Source organism: Nicotiana tabacum, chromosome 18 (genome assembly GCF_000715075.1).
Source record: "Nicotiana tabacum cultivar K326 chromosome 18, ASM71507v2, whole genome shotgun sequence".
NCBI classification, from domain to species: Eukaryota; Viridiplantae; Streptophyta; class Magnoliopsida; order Solanales; family Solanaceae; genus Nicotiana; species Nicotiana tabacum.
In genome coordinates, this window is record NC_134097.1 from 14,175,622 (window position 1) to 14,198,397 (window position 22,776).

The window sequence follows — 22,776 nt, forward strand, 5'->3', positions numbered from 1 at the left end:
AATACATATCAATACAAAATGCATTATACATACAATACAACCTGAATATATTTGAATACTTATGAATACAAAATGCTGAATATATTTAAATACATCTGAATACAAATTGTAGAGCACATACAGTACAATCTCACGAATATATTAATCTACTGAATATATTTGAGTACATGTGAATATAAAATGCAGTACACATACAGTACAATCTCTGCAATTTATCTCAAAACATGATGCATATACAATCTGCTGAATATATATATATATATATATATATATATATATATATATATATATATATATATATATATACACACACAATCTGCTAAATATATTTGAATATATGTGAATATAAAATGCAGAGCACATATATTACAATGTCCAAATTATATATTGAATACATAAGTAATCTCCTGAATATATTTGAATACATGTGAATATAAAATGCAGTACACATACAGTACAATCTCTTGAATATATATATATATATATATATATATATATATATATATATATATATATATATATATATATATATATATATATGTGTGTGTGTGTGTGTGTGTGTGTGTGTGTGAATACAATCTGCTAAAGGATTATTTTTAGTAAACTGATGAATGCATATTTTGTATATATATATATCTGATGAATACATATAAATACAAACTGCTAAATATTAATTGCTGCACAAAACATTGAAACAACATGAATATTTGAAATTATAAACAGCTGAATAAACACTGTGGATACAGTGAACAAAGTAAAAACATAAGTTTTTCTTAACAGAACACCATCTTACCAAAACAATATTCAAAAAACATTATTCACATAAAACTATCTTCCAAAATTATATTCACCGAAAACTATTCTAAAACTGTCTTCATAGAAATATCTGAATCCGTGATTTGCCTGACAATCTTTGAGGATGCTTTGTTCTCGCTTATGGCATCATCGTCTATCTTCCACAGAACATAGTCCCAAAGGAGGGCACCATATCTTTGACGGAGTAAATTGGCATCAAATGTTGTTTGTGGAACTAAACCAAAAGTGCTCAGATACTCTGCGTATGTGTCACGACCCAAACAAACCTCTGTCGTGATGGCGCTTATCGTGGAACTAGGCAAGCCGATTCATTTCCAAAACAAACCGATATTTTCATTTCAAAGATAATTTTAGTGTTATTTTACATAAATATCTTAGCAAAGGAGTTCAAATCAAAACAAAAGTGCGGAAGGAAAAGCCCGACTTCGGGGTGTCACTAGTCATGAGCATCTACTACAATCTGTCTAAAAATATCAAGGCTAACTCAACCTGGCAAATAGCTAAATACAACTAGAGGAAGATAATAGGAAGAAGAGCAGGGGCTTCGGCCTCCAAGCAGCTACCTTGCTATCCCCGAGAAAATCTGCAACCAAAATAATCAACAACCGCTACCGTGTCCAGCTACACCTGGATCAGCACATAAGGTGCACGGAGTAACGTGAGTATGCCAACTCAGTAAGTAACAATAATAAATAAAGACTGAGCAATAGTGACGAGCAATAAAGCATATAACATTCATATCAGGAAATCTCAGTAAAATACCACATGCTTTTAAAATCTTGATTTGAATCAAAATATCTCGTTTAAACCCAGTTCCAGTAAAAATCATTTAAAGATATTTTTCAATAGTTTTCAAACAGAGGAAAAATTCAAAGGTGAGAAAAAATGATGAAATCATAAACAGTCCCTCGGGCAAAACATCACTCATATACAGCCCCTCGGGTAAACCTCACAGTCACACGTGCCACTCGAGCATACCTCACAATCACTCTTGCCACTCAGGCATACCTCACATTCACTCATGCCTCCCACTCAGGCGCCTATTGTGGAACTAGGCAAGCCGACTCATTTCCAAAACAAACTGATATTTTCATTTCAAAGTTAATTTCTGTGCTATTTAACATAAAAACCTTCGCAAAGGAGTTCAAATCAAAATAAAAGTGCGGAAGGAAAATCCCGACATCGGGGTGTCACTAGTCATGAGCATCTACTACAATCTGTCTAACAATATCAAGGCTAACTCAGCCTAGAAAATAACTAAATACAACTAGAGGAATATAACAGGGAGAAGAGCAGGGGTTGCGGCCGCCAAGCAGCTACCTTGCTATCCCCGAGAAAATCTGCAACCAAAATAATCAACAACCGCTACCGTGTCCAGCTACACCTGGATCTGCACACAAGGTGCATGAGTAACATGAGTACGCCAACTCAGTAAGTAGCAACAATAAATAAAGACTGAGTAGTAGTGACGAGCAATAAAGTATATAACATTCATATCAAGAAATCTCAGTAAAATACCACATGCTTTTAAAATCAGGATTTGAATCAAAATATCTCATTTAAACCCAGTTCCAGTAAAAATCATTTAAAGATATTTTTCAACAGCTTTCAAACAGAGGAAAAATGCAAAGGTGAGCAAAAATGATGAAATCATTAACAGCCCCTCGGGCAAAACATCACTCATATACACACCCCCGGGTAAACCTCACAGTCACTCGTGCCACTCGGGCATACCTCACAATCACTCATGCCTCCCAGTCACTCTGCACTCGGCACTTAGAACTCGGCACTCAGTAGGTATATGCGCTCACTGGGGGTGTGTACAGACTCCGGAGGGGCTCCTTCAGCCCAAGCGCTATAATCTGCACGGACAACTCACGTGCTGCATGGACAACTCACGTGCCATAATAATAAAGTACGTTGCAGGCAGGCAGCCCCGATCCACACTCATCCTCACAAATCAGGCCCTCGGCCTCACTCAGTCATAAACCTCTCAAGCCACTCGGGCATTTCAGTAAAACAGGGCATTTGGCCCAAAACATTTATATGCATCAAAATAGAGTCATAAAACTGAGTTATGCGATAAACAAGTATAAACATAACTGAGTATAGATTTTCAATCGAAAACAATGAGAGGATGGTAAGAAACAACCCCTAAGGGTCCAAACAGCATTGGCGCAAGGCCCAAATATGGCATTCAGCCCAATTTACAGAAATTCTTTCTAAAACATATAAGTATCATATGGTTTCAACAAAGTATGCAACTTTACAGTTGCTACGGGATGGACCAAGTCACAAATCCCCAATAGTGCACGCTCACACGCCCGTCACCTAGCATGTGCGTCACTAAAAATAGTAGAATGATACAAAAATCTGGGGTTTCATACCCTGAGGACTAGATTTACAATCGTTACTTACCTAAAACCGGTCAAATCTCTACCCTGCAATGCTCTTGCCTCTTGACTCATCCTCCAAATACTCAAAATCTATTCACAATCAGTACAATACCATCAATATACGCTAATGGAATGAATTCCACAAGAAAAGCTTCAAAATTAGACCAAAACCCGAAATTGGCTCAAACCCGGCCCCCGGGCCCACATCTCAAAATCCGAAACAATTTACAAAACTAGAAAGCTCATTTACTCACGAGTCTAACCATACCAAATTCATCAAAATCTGACATCGTTTGGTCCTTCAAATCCTTAAATTACTTTCCAAATATTTCCAAGCCCTAACCCTCATTTTCACTAATTACCATGATTAAACAATGGAAAAATCACCATATATATAAGTATTAGGGCTCAAGTAACTTACCTCAACGAAACCCCCTTGATTCCCTCTTCAAAACCCTCCAAAAGCTCCAAAAACCGAGTTGAAATTGTGAAGAATGACCAAAATTCGCGAAGGGTTCAATTTATGCCTTTCTGCCTAGCAAAACTGCATCTGCGGTCCAAATAGTGCACCTGTGGCCTTCGCTTCTGTGCCCAAAAGCCCGCATCTGCGGAAGTCACTTAAGGTCCTAAAACCCGCACCTGCGATCACCTCTTCGCACCTGCGGTCTCGCAGGTGCGACCCCTCATCTGCTTCTGCGATAAAACCCCAGGCTTCCAAACCCCGCACCTTTGACTAAATACCGCACCTGCGGTTCCCAACCCGCAGGTGCGGCCACACCAGAACAGCAGCACCAGCTGCATTTTTCCAACTTCAAACTTCCCGTTAACCTTCCAAAATCATCCCGAGGCCCTCGGGACCTTAACCAAAAATACCAACAAGTCATATGTCAACATACAAACTTAGTCGAACCTTCGAATCACTCAAAACAACATCAAATCATCAATTTACCCTCGGATTCAAGCCTAAGAACTCCTAAATTTTCAAATTCGGCAACCGATGCCGAAACCAACCAAACCACGTCTGAATGACCTTAAATTTTGCACACACGTCACAAATGACACTACGAACCTATTCCAACTTCCAAAATTCCATTCCGACCCCGATATCAAATTTTCCACTGCCGACCGAAATCGCCAAATTTCCAATTTTGCCAATTCACACCTAATTCTACCACGGGCCTCCAAATCATATTCCGGATGCACTCCTACGTCCAAAATCACCTAACGGAGCTAACGGAACCATCAGAATTCAAATCTAAGATCGTTTACACATAGGTCAATATCCGGTTGACTTTTTCCAACTTAAGGTTTTAAATAAGAGACTAAGTGTCTCATCCACTCCGAAATCACTCCGGGCCCGAACCAACTAACCTAGTATATCATAATATAGCTTAAGAGCATAAAAGAAATAGAAATGGGGAAAACGGGGCTATAACTCCCGAAACGATCGGTCGGGTCGTTACAGTATGCTGCTACATGCAACCCACAATCCCTGAAAATATAGATTGAAACAATTAAAAATAATTCATATTATTAGATTTATAAATGATACAATCAAGAGGATTGAATACATACATGCTCCCAGATTTTTGTTGCGGAAGATTTGAAATGAAAACAACATCAAAGGGATCAGTTTGTGCCTTGTCACTGTATGCTGAGTCATGAGACCAATCTATGACTTTCTTATCTCTGTAAAAATCACTCATCGATAGATACAGAGGTACAAGCTTAGCAAGCTTATCTATCTTAGAACCCATATCATGACCTCCTGATCGGTATGAGTCATATACATTGATACATCTCTCCTTGAATGAGACAACTGTCAATATCCAATGAAGTTTGTCCTTCAAATTGAATGGTATCAAGACATTGTCAACAGTATGCCATGGTACATTAGCTAGCAATCTGTAGCCCCTTATGTACTCACATACCACATCCTCTTCTTTGGCTACACTTGCATTACTATCTGTATCAGCATACCTGTCGAAGATTTCAGCAATTCTTCTCTTGAATATACAATCAACAGTTGTATACTTGAAGTTGGTGGTTTGGTTGTACTTGCCCTTCTTTCTCAGGTAGTAAAATATGACATTAATATGCTATATATAAAATTGAATACATAGCGTCAGTACATTGAATGGAATTAAAAAAAACAAACTTCATTGAAGAAACTTTATATATACATTTATTGTGTGTTGAAGAAATTGAATATAGAAGCCAGTACTGCTGGAAAAAAATTGAATATAGTGTGTACAGTTAGATACATATTGCTGAATACATTTGAGTATTTAATATTGCATGCAGTTAAATACATACTGATAAGTAAAATACTGCTCTATATCAGTCGTACAGTTAAGAAACTAATGAAGAACATACTGCTTTTAACAAATTGCTAGAGAAAATAGTGAAACAAATATAAATCCGAATACAGTTAAATACAAGGAATACACAGAACTCATTGAATTAAACCAGCAGCAAATAAAACTGTCCCAGGAACAGTGAATACAATATTTAACTGTATTTCTGTTAATATAGAATACATCTGTCTACATACCACATCAACAATGTAAAGACAAATGAATACAGAATTTGTATGTCACTAGCAAAATTGTGAAATATACAATTAGACAAACCAAATCGAAACAAATGAATTAACTAAAGTTAGAAGGGTTATATCTTACATTGTCTGTCATGACCCAAAATCCAACTAGTCGTGATGGCACCTAACCCAACCCGCTAGGTAAGCCAACTTTCAATTTCCAATTCCAATAACAATTATTAAAGCAATTTAAGTAAACAATTATCTTAACCTTATACATTCCCTAAGAACTGGTAGTACAAATCATGAGTTTCTAAGAAAGCGAAAATGAAATAAATACATAGTCTGTTTGAATAGTACATAAACAGAGCTTTTATAATTTAAGGCTACCATGAACAAGAGGCAGCTACAACAGGAACGCAGGTACATCTTCAAATCCCGCAACCATCGAGCACAGCAACAACATCAGTCAACATCTGCACGCAATGTGTAGAAGTGTAGTATCAGTACAACCGACCCCATGTACTGAGTAAGTAACAAACCTAGCCTTAGGTTGAAAGTAGTGACAAGCTTCTACCAAGGTCAGGTCCAAAATGAATAGTCCACAACAATCCATAACAACAATAAGCAAATAACACCAGAAGTAACTCAGAGATAAAATGCTCAGCCAAATCATGATTTCAAAAATAATAGTTCTCCCTTTCAAATCCATCAGTGAAAACTCAAATCTTTTGCTGAAGTTGCCAATAATATGAATAGTTTGAAAACAATAAATTTCTCCAAAAATCTTTTCAATAATAAACAATATGTTTCATTTTCCTTTCGGATAACCCGTGTTAAACAAATTGAATCGCTATGCCCATCTGTCAAAATGTGTGAAAAATCATGAATAATGTGATACCGTAGAGCATGAGAAAAACACATCTCTATGCATATATGTCATGTGTGCATGTCAATGCAATGTATCTCAGAGATTGTACTCATGTACTCACACTATCAGAGTACTCAATCTCACTGTGTCGCATTCTCTCTCACTGTGCTCAGCACACTCAATCACTCAGTGCTATACAATACCTACTGCGGCGTGCAGCCCGATCCCTGTTTATAGTCAACTGTGCTCACTGGGGGTGTATAGACTCATGAGGGGCTCCTACAGCCCAAGCGCTATAAGCACGGACAACTCACGTGCTGCACGGATAACTCACATGCCATAATATAAATATCTGGATCCGCACGGCCAACTCACGTGCTGCACGGCCAACTCACGTGCAATAATAATATAAGGATCTGCATGGCCAACTCACGTGTTGCACGGCCAACTCACGTGCAATAACAATATAAGGATCCGCACGGCCAACTCACGTACTGCACGGTCAACTCACGTACAATAATAAAAATACATATAAAGCCAACATGGCCTGCTGTGCGTGCAGCCCGATCCCAAAATATCCTCACAATCAGGCCCCCGGCCTCCCTCAGTCATCAATCTCTCTAGTCTCTCTTTCATGGGCTCACAATGTCATGAGAATAGCCCAAAATGATGATATGATGTATCAATAAATAATAACAGAGACTGAGATATGATATGCAATGAAATGAATATGACTGAGTATAAATTTTCATTTTAAAATAAATATTTCACAACAATATGACCTTTGTGGGTCTCAATAATACTGGCACATAGCCTCAACATGATTTTTAATATGCTTTTCAGCTTAATTTCTTTAACTCATAAAATCATATAAAAAATGCCAAGATTATTTAACTACAAAATTCCACATAAATAAATTCTATAGTGCACGCCCACACGCCCGTCACATAGCATGTGCGTCACCTCCCAACAATTTATGAAATACATATATTCAGGGTTCATACCCTCAACTCCAAGATTAGAAGAGTTACTTACCTCGAACAAGCCAAATCCAATATCGAGCAAGCTAAGCAATGCTCCACAAATTCCATTCTACGCGTATAACCTCAAAACGGCTCGAATCTAGTCATAATTAATTTGTTTCAGCTCACAAAAATTATAGGAATTAATTCCATATCAAAATACTAATATTTTCCAAAAATCCGAAATTACGCCCCAAAAATCACTCGTGGGGCCCACCTCTCGAAATCCGATAAAACTTACCAAATCCGAACCCCCATTCAACCACGAGTCCAACCATATCAAAATTACTCAAATCCGACCACAACTCGACCTTCAAATCCTCAATTAAAATCTATAAATTTTTCTACTATTTTCAAACCAAAACACTAATTTATTGATAAAAACAAAAATAGATTCATGTAATTTAACCAAAACCGAGTTAGAATCACTTACCCCAATCCATATGGTGAAAATCGCCTCAAAAATCGCTTCAATTCGAGCTCCATATCTCCAAATATGTTAAAATGGTCGAAACCTCAAAATATATCTTCTGTCCAGTCATTTGCTCTTCGTGATCGCGGAAATTGCTTCGCGATCGCGAAGAACAAAAATTTCCAGCCCAAAATTTGCCTTCCGCGATCACGAAGAACAAATGCACAGCTCTTGCAGACAGCCTTTAGTATAATGGTCATAACGTTTTGTACAAAACTCCAAATTGTAATTGGTTTAGCTTTCTGAAAACTAGCCACCAAGGGCTATAAATTTAGTTGTTAATCGTCTCCCAATTCCTTATACATTCCGAAATATAAGCTTCCAAAAACAGTCCTGCGCAACAGAGAATTTCCAAACTCTTCCCAAACAGACTATAGTATATCCACTATAAATATTTGTACACAACTCCAAATGACAAATGGTTTATATTTCTGAAAACTATACATCAAGGGCTACAGCTTTCATTTTTAGATCATCTCCAAATTCCTTATAGATTGCGAGATATAAGCTTCCAAAGTTAGGTCAGTGCAGCAGGCTTTTCCTCTACGCGATCGCGAAAAGGCTTCCGCGATCGCGATTCACAGTGCCCAAACAGCAAAATTGCTCTTCGCGATCGTGACCGTTTGTCCGCGATCGCGATGCATACCTCTGTGGCCAAAAATCAGCAACTAAGAATGGCCTAGAAATGGTCCGAAACTACCCCCAAAGCTCACCCGAGCCCCTCGGGACTTCAACCAAATATACCAACAAGTCCTAAAATATCATACGGACTTAGTCGAACCCTCAAATCACCTCAAACAATGCAAAAACCATGAATTACACCCCAATTCAAGCCTACTGAACTTTAAAATTTCTAATTTCTACAAACGACTCCGGAACCTATCAATTCACGTCCGATTGACCTCAAATTTTGCACACAAGTCATAAATGACATAACGGAGATATTCAAATTTTCAGAATCAGATTCCGACCCCGATATCAAAAAGTCAACCCCCCGTCAAACTTTCCAAAAATTTAACTTTCGGCATTTCAAGCCTAATTTCACTACGGACCTCCAAATAATTTTTCGGACACGCTCCTAAGTCCAAAATTACCATATGGAGCTATTGGAGTCATCAGAATTAAATTCTGAGGTCGTTTACATATAAGTCGACATCCAGTCACTATTTTAACTTAAGATTTAAACTTTGGAACTACGTGTTCCAATTCATTCCAAAATATCACCGGACCCGAACCAATTGCCCCGGCAAGTCACACAACAACTGTAAAGCCCAATTTGAGCAGTAAATAGGGAAACGGGATTGCAATACTCAAAATAACCGGTCGGGTCGTTACATTATCATTCCATAGTTTACGGTCAAATGAGAGAAGGTAAAACCTATTTTTTGAAGTGACTTGATCAACTCCAAAATCCAATGGTTTAGGCAGTGTTGACTTATTTTTCTTATAATGGTCTTCCATATTATTTCTACAAGGAATTGGAAAAAATAGTATATCCACTTTCTAATTGATAAATACATATTATACATATCGGGGAAAAAACTTACTTTTGATCATGTTTAGCAAGAAGACCATCACGAACCCATTTCTCGTATTCTTGAATGACTAATGTAGGATGTGGCCTCGATATTAAATCATCTTCAAAGGGGTATTTTTTGTCAAGTATGGGAGTCAACTTTACCGAGGTACCTATTATTCATTGAAGTCATTAATAGAGACATTTAATTATAGATATCATGGGGAAATAGATTATAACTTTTTAATACATAGTTTTTGTTTAATAATTTACTAACCAGCGGAGTCGAAGTTTGACTCGTAAGGCGAAGAATACCATCGACTTGGATGTTGATTCCTATGAGAGGGTAAAGGGGTTGAATCAACATTTTTTGTTGCATGATGTATCACAATTCTAGTTTCTGGAATTTGACTTGGAAGAAACTTATCCGCCAACTCAAATTGTAATACATGTACTTCTCTGGATACACCCTCGTCAGATATAGGTGGTATGGTACACGGCACCTCAGATGTAGTTTTCCCCTCCATTCTTACTTCAACACAAATAGGATTAACCTCTGTAGATGCATTTAACGTGTCTTCGGTTGAAATAGCATGTGGGTGTTGATCGGCATGAATGTCGGTGTTCAGCTTCCTTTGCATGGCCTAATAATGTAACCAATAGAATATATTAATATAGCACATGTTTTTCAGACGTGTATTCTGTTAATGTATACATATGTATATGAGTGTATTATGAACCATGTATGTTGATGTATACATGGTTCAATTAAAAGAATAGTGAAGGCTGTTATAGAAAATGTATTTAGCAAACCCTAAAAACAAATGTAAAACTGAATTCACATGTATATAAGTGTATTTTGTAATATGTATGTTACAGTATACATGAGTAAACTGAAGAATAATCAAAGATGTTTTAAAATATGTATTTAAATAATCATGATACATATGTATAACTGAAGTCACATGTATATACTTGTATTCTTTAATGTGTATGTTGTTGTATAGATGATTAAACTGAATAATAGCAGAAACTAAATTACAATATATATTCTGAATATAGTTATATAAATATATATTAAAGAGGTTAAAAATGTTAACCTCTGAATTCTCGCCAACAGCTATATCACTCTGTGTTTGGCATTTGGGATTATCTTGCAAGTTGGCATCAGATAGCATTTGAATACCATCATCATGTCTCCTCGTATATTTCTTTCTCTGGTATACCCTTTCTGTATTCTGATTAGCTTTAACCTGGTCAGAAAGTTTTTTGAAATTTTCATTGATCAATGTTCGTAGAGAAGTGAACTCGCCCATCACCTAATCAATACAGAAATAATTAGAGAGGTGTTAGAAAACTATATGAAAGTTAATACATAAACTATAAAGTTGAATATGTTTTAACTATACTCACATAATCCTTGAATGAATTTAGATCCTTACTCAAAGAAGACAAATCATCTGATTTAGAATCTGCTGGCTTCTTAACATGCAATACAGTTTCTTTGATTTCAGATATGCCAGCAGGAGGAATCTTAGATTGAGGTATTGACGACACATGTGGAATTGGACTCTCTACATTTGAGGGGTCTATAATCTGCTATTTGCGCTTTTTGTGAGGCGGTGATGAAGATGGACCAAAATTTGCATCATGTTTCTTCTTAGGCTAAAGAGGCGGTGCGGGACTAAAGTCATCTGAATCATCTTGATTGTTGTCTGAATGAGTAGGATTGTTCTCTACATCAACGCCTTCTGGAGGAATCTGAATAACAGCAAGCTCTATATCGCTTGGTTGAATGTCATTGTAAACAATCTGAAAATAGAAATACACTCAAAGTGAACAACCTTTGTTGTATGATTACAAAATTATGCTCATTGAATTAAATATGTATTTGTAAACTGTTTTTTGTACTCTAATGTATTCCAGTTTATTTGGAAAACATGGAAATAAGATGTAGGTTGTATGCAACTGTATTTAATATTTAATTCTAATATTGTATTATGTATTGTATAGTATTTGACCTAATTTTGAAACAAGGACATTGATGTATGATGCATTGAACTATATTTCAATGAAAATTTAAATAAATGATTTCACTAACAGAAATATATTCTTAAAAAAAATATCAGCCACTTAACGAATAGTAAATTACCATGTTTCCCTGGTCATTGAACATGTCGTTCATCAGATAAGCATAAGTTGGCTGGTTGACAGTGGATTTCCAATTGAGTATTCTGGGTAGCCGGATATAAACTCGCAATGCAATTTTTAGGTCAACCTTTGAACAGCACTCGTAAAACCACACTTGCATAGCGAGAGGCATCCCAGCTATACTATAGTACTTCTTCTGAGAATCCATCTTCTTGCTAATAGATTTAATATGGTATTGGAATGCATCCTTACCCCATGGATAATCAGAATATCTCTCACTCTCGACCAAGTTAAAATGTAGTCTTGGGATTGTTGTGATGTTCTTCTCGGAGGAAAATATAAAAGTGTGTATGAAATACAACACAGATATCTTGATGGCATCCCCATCGTTGTCATGACCCCAATTATTGTCATCAAAGCATTTCAACAAATCTTTCTTCTTGACATTCTTTGTACCGCTAAAGTATGTATCAACAATCCTGTTAGGCACCTTTGTGTTAAATTGAAAATCTTCAGGGTCATCAACACAATTGAGACCCGTGACAAGCGCAAACTCCCTGATTAAAAAGGATAATGTTGTACCATTGACGTATATTGAAAATAAATCATCATGACTTCCTTCCAGCTATAGAACCATGAAGCACCTGAACAATTGATGTTGGACCTCACAGCGCTTCATATTAAGGAAACTTCCAAAACAAGTAGTACCAAATATTTTGTACTGCTCTGGAGTAAGTTTTTCTTTGAGGTCGGAGACTATGTTTGTGTTAGTATATGAACTGATATGCGGTGATGAAATAGACGGGTGTTTCACAAATAGTTTTATTTCCTGTATACAACAAGAATTACAAAGATTTCATAAATCTTTTGCAATACATAACTCATTCATGTAATAAGTACAAATCAGTGAATGAACTTTCGAATACATCTAAACACATCTAAATACAATATGCAAAAGACACTGGAATAAGCACAAATTAGTAATGAAAATTTTGAATACATATAAATACATCCACATACGACATGCAAAAGTCATTGTAATAAGTACAAAACAGTGAAGGCACTTTTGAATACTTATGAATACATCTACATGCAATATGTAAAAGTCAATGTAATCAGTACAAATACAGTGAATGAACTTTTGAATACATCTAAACACATCTAAATACAATATGCAAAAGACACTGGAATAAGCACAAATCAGTGATGGAAATTTTGAATACATATAAATACATCTATATACAACATGCAAAAGTCATTGTAATAAGTACAAAATAGTGATGACACTTTTGAATACTTATGAATACATCTACATACAATATGCAAAAGTCATTGTAATAAGTACATATACAGTGAAGGCACTTTTGAAAACTTATGAATACATCAACATATATATAAATCAAATCAACATATAAGAAGAGAAAGCGATGTATCCACTATTGCACACATATAAATACAATAAGAGAAACCCATTGGAGAAGGTAATACTCAATGTATGAGGACTCAAATACATATAGATATATCAACAATTACCTTTTCGTCCCGTGTATCTGAGCTAGTTCTTGCATCGACCTCCTTTCCCTTAACACCTGAAGCATTATCCATAGGTTTTCTTCTCTTTTCCGCATCGGTAAGTGTTGATTCTTTCAAAGATTTCTCAACTTGGGCTTCTTTCAATGTGTCATTGCGTATTTTTGTTCTCCTCTCTGCAACTGTATTTGTTGCTGAACCTGCAAATTCCAATTCCGCTTGAGTGATTTGCAAAGAGAAAGAGGGCCCATCGAAATTGAGTACTTTGGTGGGGACACCTCTAGTAACTGTCACGACCCAAAACTAACCCCTGTCATGATGGCGCCTATCGTAGAACTAGACAAGCCGACTCATTTCCCAAACAAACCAATATTTTCATTTTAAAGATAATTTCAAAGTTATTTAACATAAAACCTCCATTTAAAGAGTTAAAATCAAAGAAAACAGAAGTGCGAAAAAAAAAAAGCCCGACATCGGGGTGTCACTGGTCATGAGCATATACTATAATCTGTCTAACAATATCAAGGCTAACTCAACCTGAAAAATAGCTAAATACAACTAGAGGAAGATAAGAGGGAGAAGAGCAGGGGCTGCGATCGCCAAACAACTACCTTGCTATCTCCAAGAAAATCTTCAACCAGAACACTCAATAACCGCGACCGTGTCCAGCTACACCTGGATCTGCACACAAGGTGCAGGGAGTAATGTGAATACACCAACTCAATAAGTAACAACAATAAATAAAGACTGAGCAGTAATGACGAGCAATAAAGCATATAACGTTCATATCAGGAAATCTCAATAAAATACCACATGCTCTTAAAAATCAAGATTTGAATCAAACATCTCGTTTAAACCCATTTCCAGTAAAAATCATTTTAAAGACATTTTTCCAACAGTTTTTCAAACAAAGGCTCAATGCAGGTGAGCAAAAAAGATGAAATCATAAACAGCCCCTCGGGCAAAACATCACTCATATACAGCAACTCGGGCAAACCTCACAGTCACCCGTGCCACTCGGGCATACCTCACAATCATTCTTGCCACTCGGACATACCTCACAATCACTCTTGCCACTCGGGCATACCTCACAATCACTCATGCCTCCCAGTCACTCAGCACTCGGCACTCGGCACTCGCACTCAGTAGGTACCTGCGCTCACTAGGGGTGTGTACAGACTCCGGAGGGGCTCTTTCAGCCCAAGCGCTATAATCTGCACGGACAACTCACGTGCGATAATAATAAAGTATGATGCAGGCGGGCAGCCCCGATCCACACTCATCCTCACAAATCAGGCCCTCGGCCTCACTCAGTCATAAATATGTTGCAGGCGGGCAGCTCCGATCCACACTCATCCTCACATATCAGTCCCTCAGCCGATATCAAACATGTTGCGGCGTGCAGCCAGATCCCATAAATATGCAATATGTTGCGGCGTGCAGCCTGATCCCATGAATATGCAACATAAATCAGGCCATCGGCCTCACTCAGTCATAAACCTCTCAAAATAGAGTCATAAAACTGAGTTATGATGTGCAATGAAATGAATATGACTGAGTACTAATTTTTCAATTTAAAATAATAATTCACAACAATATGACCTCTGTGGATCCCAATAATACTGGCACATAGCCTCAACATGATTTTTAATATGCTTTTCAACTCAATTTCTTTAACACATAAAACTGCATGGAAAATGCCAAGATTATTTAACTACAAAATTTTACAGAAATAATTATGTCACAATTTCAATAGTGCGCGCCCACACGCCCGTCACCTAGCATGTGCGTCACCTCCCAACAATTCACAAAATACATATATTCAGGGTTCATACCCTCAACTCCAAGATTAGAAAAGTTACTTACCTCAAACCACGAAATTCTTATTCTGCAATGTCCTTTCCTCATGAATTGGTATCCAAACGCCTCGAATCTGATCATAAATAATTCGTTTCAGTCAATAAAATTCATTGGAATTAATTCCACAAGATAATAATGATTTTCCATAAAAATCTGAAAATTAGCTCAAAAATTGCCTGTGGGGCCCACGTATCGGAACCCGACAAAAGTTACAAAATCCGAAAGCCCATTCGACCATGAGTTTAATCATACCAATTTTACCAAAATTCGACCCCAACTCGACCCTCAATTCTTCAATTTAAACCAAGAGGGTTTTCAAATTTTTCAAATTCAATTCACCAATTAAATGATAAAACAACCATGGATTCGGGTAATTAACCAATATTGAGTTAAGAACACTTACCCCGATGTTTCCTCTGAAAATCACCCAAAATCGCCTCACTTCCGAGCTCCAAATCGCTAAAAATTGAATATGGGAGAACTTAAACTCACTGCCCAGACTTTTCTTCTTCGCGAACGCGGTAAGTGCCTCGCGTTCGCGAAGCACAAAATAACTCCCGTCCAAATTCCTCCTTCGCGAACGCGACATCACCCTAGCGTTCTCGAAGCACAAAATTCCTCTGCCTCAATTCCTTATACGCGAACGCGTTCAACCCATCACGAACGCGATGCTTCGTTTCCCCCTCACTACGCGAACGCGACACCCCCTACGCCAACACGTAGACCAATTTCCTGGGGTCTTCGTCTGCTTCCTCTCTTCTTCTCGAACGCATAACACCTCTCTTCGCGAACGCAAAGAGCAAATATTACCAGCCTCCCAGTTCCTCTTCGCGAACGCGAGGCTCCACTTGCGAACGCGATGAAGGAAACCAGATAGTGCATCAGAAAAATTCCAGCAGAGTTCCAAGTCCAAAATCCAACTCGTTAACCATCCGAAACTCACCCGAGCCCCTTGGGACCTCAACCATATATACCAACAAGTCCTAAAACATCATACGGACTTAGTCGAGCCCTCAAATCACCTCAAACAATGCTAAAATCATGAATTACACCCCAATTCAAGCCTAATGAACTTTGAAATTTTTAATTTCTACAAACGACTCCGGAACCTATCAAATCACGTCCGATTGACCTCAAATTTTACACACAAGTCATAAATGGTATAACAGAGGTAGTCCAATTTTCAGAATCTGATTCCGACCCCAATATCAAAAAGTCAACCCCCGGTCAAACTTCTCAAAAATAAAACGTTCAGCATTTCAAGCCTAATTTCTCTACGGACTTCCAAAAAATATTCCGGACACGCTCTAAGCCCAAAATCACCATACGGAGCTATTGGAATCATCAAAATTCAAATCCGATGTCGTTTACACATAGGTCCATATCCAGTCCACTTTTCTAACTTAAAATTTTCAATTATGAGACTAAGTGTCTCATTTCACCCCGAGTTCCTTCTGGACCCGAACCAACTAATCCGATATAACATAATATAGTTGAATAACACAAAAAGAAGTAGAAATGGGGAAAACGGGGTTATAACTCTCGAAACGACCGGCTGGGTCGTTACATCCTTCCCCACTTAAACATTCGTTCGTCCTCGAACGGGTCTAGAAACATACCTGGAGTCTCGAATAGGCGTGGATATCTGCCCCGCATCTCCCGCTCGGTCTCCCAGGTGGCCTCCTCCACAGGCTGACCTCTCCATTGCACCTTTACTGAAGCTATATTCTTTGACCTCAACCTTCGAACCTGCCGATCCAACATAGCCACCGGCTCCACATCATAAGTCATATTACCCTCCAACTGAACCGTGATGAAATCCAAAACATGGGACGGATCTCCAATATACTTCCGGAGCATGGAAACATGAAATACTGGATGCACACTTGACAAGCTGGGTGGCAAGGCAAGCTTATAAGCCACCTCTCCTATCCTCTGAAGCACCTCAAAAGGCCCAATGAACCGGGGGCTCAACTTGCCCCTCTTCCCAAACCTCATAACACCCTTCATGGGTGATACCTTCAGCAAAACCTTCTCCCCAACCTAAAAGACACATCACAGACCTTCCTATCCGTGTAGCTCTTCTGTCTGGACTGCGCCGTGCGAAGCCGCTCCTTAATCAATTTCATGTTATCTAATGCATCCTGGACCAAGTCTGTACCTAAGAGCCTAGCCTCACCTGGCTCAAACCATCCAACCGGAGATCTACACCTCCTCCCAATTATACCACAATCAAATCTGATAGCATCCATTCTAGGCCTAATGACCTCGTCTCATCCAACACCACCACTTTAATGACATGACACATCAATACAATCTAAAGCCACAACCCGTGCAATCCGTGCACCAAATAGCAACATTCCAAATGTACCCAATCATAACAATGACCCAAACAGGAGAACCATTTCGCAAGCTCGACGAGTACCACCCCGACGCAATGCTAAGAACCCATCACACACCGCAGAACCATAACATACGAATCTTATACGAGGGGATCATATTTCCACATAACTCTACTGCAATATGCGATCCTATCCAAATACTGGTCCATATGAAACACCCCAAGTCACCCTGCTAAAAATCAATAACCATGCACAATTTGACAACAAGTACCCATAGTGGATTACCATAACCACAGAGAATCAAACGACACCATGCCATATAAAACCCGAAAGAACACGACCAATACGTCATCAACTAAGAAATATCCAATACTATTCTCGCTCAAATTCCGCTATAAGGCCACAATAGAACCGCACCATATGTGCATATAACCACGAATCCCAACTCCTCGTAGCCTAGAAGAGTAACTCACCGATCATTTCAGAGCACGAATAAGCTTCACATCAACCGAATGGCACATCCTTCAACAATAGCAGTATGGAGCCAATCAATCCGGCTCGGTGTAGAATACACATCCTAATTGGGCCTACCAATGGGCCCCAAATCAACTATGGTCAGCCACCAATAGATAAACAACCTCCGAAAGTCCACAATGACGGAATCATAACACCTTTTATCATCTGGTTAGCTCCGGCCACAATTTCACAGTTCACCACCATGAAACAATCTCCTCATGAGAACTCCTAATCTTCAATTCTATAGAACACATGAATCACCCTATTTGACTCCACCTCCACCGTCTGAATGCCTAATACCTCTCTCATATACAATCCTCCCATGAGAAATACTTTGAAACTTCTTTCGTGCCACCTGACAAAAATTTGAATATCAACAGTCGATCAACCAGGAGAGTGCCGCAATACCAGCGAAGTACCCATAAATCAAAACACACTGCCCTTTCTGAAATGTACACTCTCATCAAGCTATACCAGATAGTAATATCATTTACCTAGTCATCGGAAACCGTTCATGCTGCCTAAGAATTTATGTCCTTCCCTTCAAAACTGAACTTTGACCTGGTACATGTAAATCCTATTCCCGCACAACACACCACATCTATTATGCCATCATGTGACAAGCATAAGAATTCCATTATCAACTCTGAGTCACTAGCAATTACATACCTTATTAGTCAGAAACCTCTTTCTTGCTTCTTTCTAGGAGAAAATCATAACACACAACCCGCTCCGTACATCGGTAGAAATTATCCGGTTTAAACCATGGTAGAACCCATCATGAACACTTTGAAATCCATTTGCACATAAACAAGCTATCTGAACCGAATTTCTCTAACTTCACCAAGCCACACAGGTTGCCAAATCCGGGAGCATTGCCACGAAGCACCTGTAGATACTAGCCACGTCATAAGTACACAAATAACCTATCATACCCATTACTGTGCTACCCCAACCTACTTCCAAACTGTCATATTTCCCCCAAGTCCTTTCCAAATTGCCTTCAAATTGCTAATTTATTTCCTTATTAGAACACTACTATCCTTAACTAAAACTTGCCCCGCGAACTCTAGCATAGAATCACACTGCCCTAAGGCTTATAAGCCACCAAATACCCTTTTTATGTATTCCAAAGGTTCCACAACCAAAAATGCTTACTCCGAAGAGACTTTAGGTGAATCTAAAATTATTTCCTTCACCTTCTTGATACTGAAATGCATAATTCACAATGATATAAGATGCCAAGAGTCTCAACACTGTTCAATGCAATTTCTAGTTTTCTAGCCATATTTATAAATCTTGAATCCATTGTAACCATTCTCGAATTAACCGACCAAACGGACCAAAACGACATGTGCCCTATTAGCACACCAACACCCAAGGGAATAAAGAGTAACCCACACTCCTACGCAACCGAGCAAATTCCCGCTCCATGTACACTACATTCTCTGTGAATAACCACTCAATTATTTTATGGTCCTCCTATAACCATAGAGTGTATTACAACTTGTGTCCCAAAATTCCTTTACCCGAGTCACCCTCGACCTCGACCTCTGCAAGTCATAATTGCTTTACCGGTATACCCCAAACCGAAACTAATACGACCCATAACCGTGCAATCAACTCGTTGATAGCAGACTCCCCCACTTAGCCTTAAGCTGCAATTATATAAAATTAGAACCCGTAAGGATTTCTCCTTCTCAATTACCAAGGTCTCGCACTGTTAACCTGCCAGACTTCTCGAAGTCTTTTATTAAGCCTTTCATGAACATTCTGAATCTCCAGCCAAAATTACACACGCGACCTCCTACTGGGTAGCTAGTAATATTCCTCACAAAAGCTTCATCAACATCACGTCACCGCTAGCTGCACACAGGAGATAACCCACAGGTGGAATCCCTTACCGACATCTCCCAATGACACTGCATTGAGTGCAACAACCACGAAATTCATAAATTCCCCTGAGTTCATGCTCGTCCACCATTTATATAAGTCTACACTTTCCCTATTGGCATCAACTGTACGTCAACAATACCTTCCGAACTCAAGTCATATTGCACCTGACACAATAATCAGATCTTCACACCTCTATTCATTTCAAACACACTCATTTCTGCCATATTCAATTTAGAGTATGCAGAGTATGCAGGCTGATTCACATATTAACACGATTCCAAACCATTCTACACTTTCTCAAGGCGCACGACTACCCTACTAGTGAATTCATATGCTAATCTGCCACTCTTACTTCGGTTAAACCATCTCCTTTAAGAAACTTCTCAACCTCTACTTCTCTTACTTGACCTGCTAGTACTTCAACCACCGCGAACACTTCCCGCCATGTCTTCCCTCATACTTTGCTACCCAACTGATGCATCAAATCGAAATGTATTTCTGTCGCACATGAACCAATAAAATGTTACCAACTCTAAGTCCCTTTAAAGATTATCTTTCCCGAGCCATCAACATCAAAATACCCATTCGCAATCACCATTACTACACAACCACTTACTCTTCTTGAGTTCAAACTCATTGACAGACATGAGAATTTAATTTACCCCAAAATTTAACAACGTGAAAGATCCTTCAAAACATTCACAGTCTAGACAGTACGTCGCATCAAAATGAAAATCCAAGCACCCAATGGCCTTCCTTTACATTCAAAGAAAACACTTCTCGTCACATTCACATAGTCTTAACACTTCCAGCAGTTACCTCATACTCACCACAAAACCATTCCACTGCTCATCGAGCCACAATTCAACTCGTAGGGACATTATCGGACATATGAGTCCAAATGTATAAGTTACAACTGAAGCTACCGAGCCTAAGCTGCGGTCTAACCATGGCCTCAAGTCCTCCAGACTGGCCCACCACTATAACATAGAATACACATCTCAACCTTGTTCATAGAATCACAATCCGGCAATGCACAACTGATACCGAGCGCTCATGTGCGCATACGAGATCCGTGGAAGGAATTCAAAGAGTTATGTCTCAAGCTGAATCATTTTCGCACGATAGAATACAAGAATGTGAAGTTTCCTAAAGGTTTTGCAGCCTCTTGAAAATAAGTACAGACGTCTCCGTACCGATCCGCAAGACTCTACTAAACCCGCTCATGTCGTGAGACCTATGTAACCCAGGCTCTGATACCAATTTGTCACGACCCAAAACTAACCCATGTCGTGATGGCGCCTATCGTAGAACTAGGCAAGCCGACTCATTTCCCAAACAAACCAATATTTTTATTTTAAAGATAATTCTAAAGTTATTTAACATAAAACCTTCATTTAAAGAGTTCAAATCAAAGAAAAACAGAAGTGCGGAAAAAAAAATCCCGACATCGGGGTGTCACTAGTCATGAGCATATACTACAATCTGTCTAACAATATCAAGGCTAACTCTGCCCGAAAAATAGCTAAATACAACTAGTGGAAGATAAGAGGGAGAAGAGCAGGGGCTGCGATCACCAAACAGCTACCTTGCTATCTCCAAGAAAATCTGCAACCAGAACACTCAATAACCGCGACCGTGTCCAGCTACACCTGGATCTGCACACAAGGTGCAGGGAGTAACGTGAGTACGCCAACTCAGTAAGTAACAACAATAAATAAAGACTGAGCAGTAGTGACGAGCAATAAAGCATATAACGTTCATATCAGGAAATCTCAGTAAAATACCACATGCTCTTAAAAATCAGGATTTGAATCAAACATCTCGTTTAAACCTAGTTCCAGTAAAAATCATTTTAAAGACATTTTTCCAACAGTTTTTCGAACAAAGGCTCAATGCAAATGTGAGTAAAAATGATGAAATCATAAACAGCCCCTCGGGCAAAATATCACTCATATACAGCCCCTCGGGCAAACCTCACAGTTACTCGTGCCATTCGGGCATACCTCACAATCACTCTTGCCACTCGGGCATACCTCACAATCACTCTTGCTACTCGGGCATACCTCACAATCACTCATGCCTCCTAGTCACTCAGCACTCGCACTCAGTAGGTACCTGCGCTCACTAGGGGTGTGTACAGACTCCGGAGGGGTTCCTTCAGCCCAAGCGCTATAATCTGCACGGACAACTCACGTGCGATAATAATAAAGTATGATGCAGGCGGGAAGCCCCGATCCACACTCATCCTCACAAATCAGGCCCTCGGCCTCACTCAGTCATAAATATGTTGCAGGCGGGCAGCTCCGAGCTACACTAATCCTCACATATCAGGCCCTCAGCCGATATCAAACATGCTGCGGCGTGCAGCCCGAGCCCATAAATATGCAATATGTTGCGGCGTGCAGCCCGATCCCATGAATATGCAACATAAATCAGGCCCTCGGCCTCACTCAGTCATAAACCTCTCAAGCCACTCAGGCATCTCAGTAAAACAGGGCATTCAGCCCAAAACATTTATATGCATCAAAATAGAGTCATAAAACTGAGTTATGATGTGCAATGAAATGAATATGACTGAGTACTAATTTTTTAATTTAAAATAATAATTCACAACAATATGACCTCTGTGGATCCCAATAATACTGGCACATAGCCTCAACATGATTTTTAATATGCTTTTCAACTCAATTTCTTTAACACATAAAACCGCATGGAAAATGCCAAGATTATTTAACTATAAAATTCCACAGAAATAATTATGTCACAATTTCTAAAGTGCGCGCCCACACGCCCGTCACCTAGCATGTGCGTTAGGGGTGGGCGTCGGTCGGTTCGGTCGGTTATTA

The 22,776-nt window shown here is 38.8% G+C and overlaps 1 protein-coding gene across 1 annotated transcript; it reads right to left on the bottom strand.

Moving 5' to 3' along the window:
• Positions 1-4,726: 4,726 nt before the first annotated feature.
• LOC142172427 (uncharacterized) lies at positions 4,727-19,319 on the bottom strand. The gene is made up of 10 exons (XM_075236038.1): positions 19,259-19,319; positions 13,317-13,513; positions 12,428-12,612; positions 11,785-12,340; positions 11,318-11,444; positions 11,046-11,206; positions 10,733-10,951; positions 9,910-10,276; positions 9,664-9,805; positions 4,727-5,192 (listed from the first exon to the last, which is right to left on the bottom strand). Exons 1-10 carry the CDS (start codon positions 19,317-19,319, stop codon positions 4,727-4,729), a joined length of 2,481 nt encoding a protein of 826 aa, XP_075092139.1.
• Between the last annotated feature and the right edge of the window lie 3,457 nt (positions 19,320-22,776).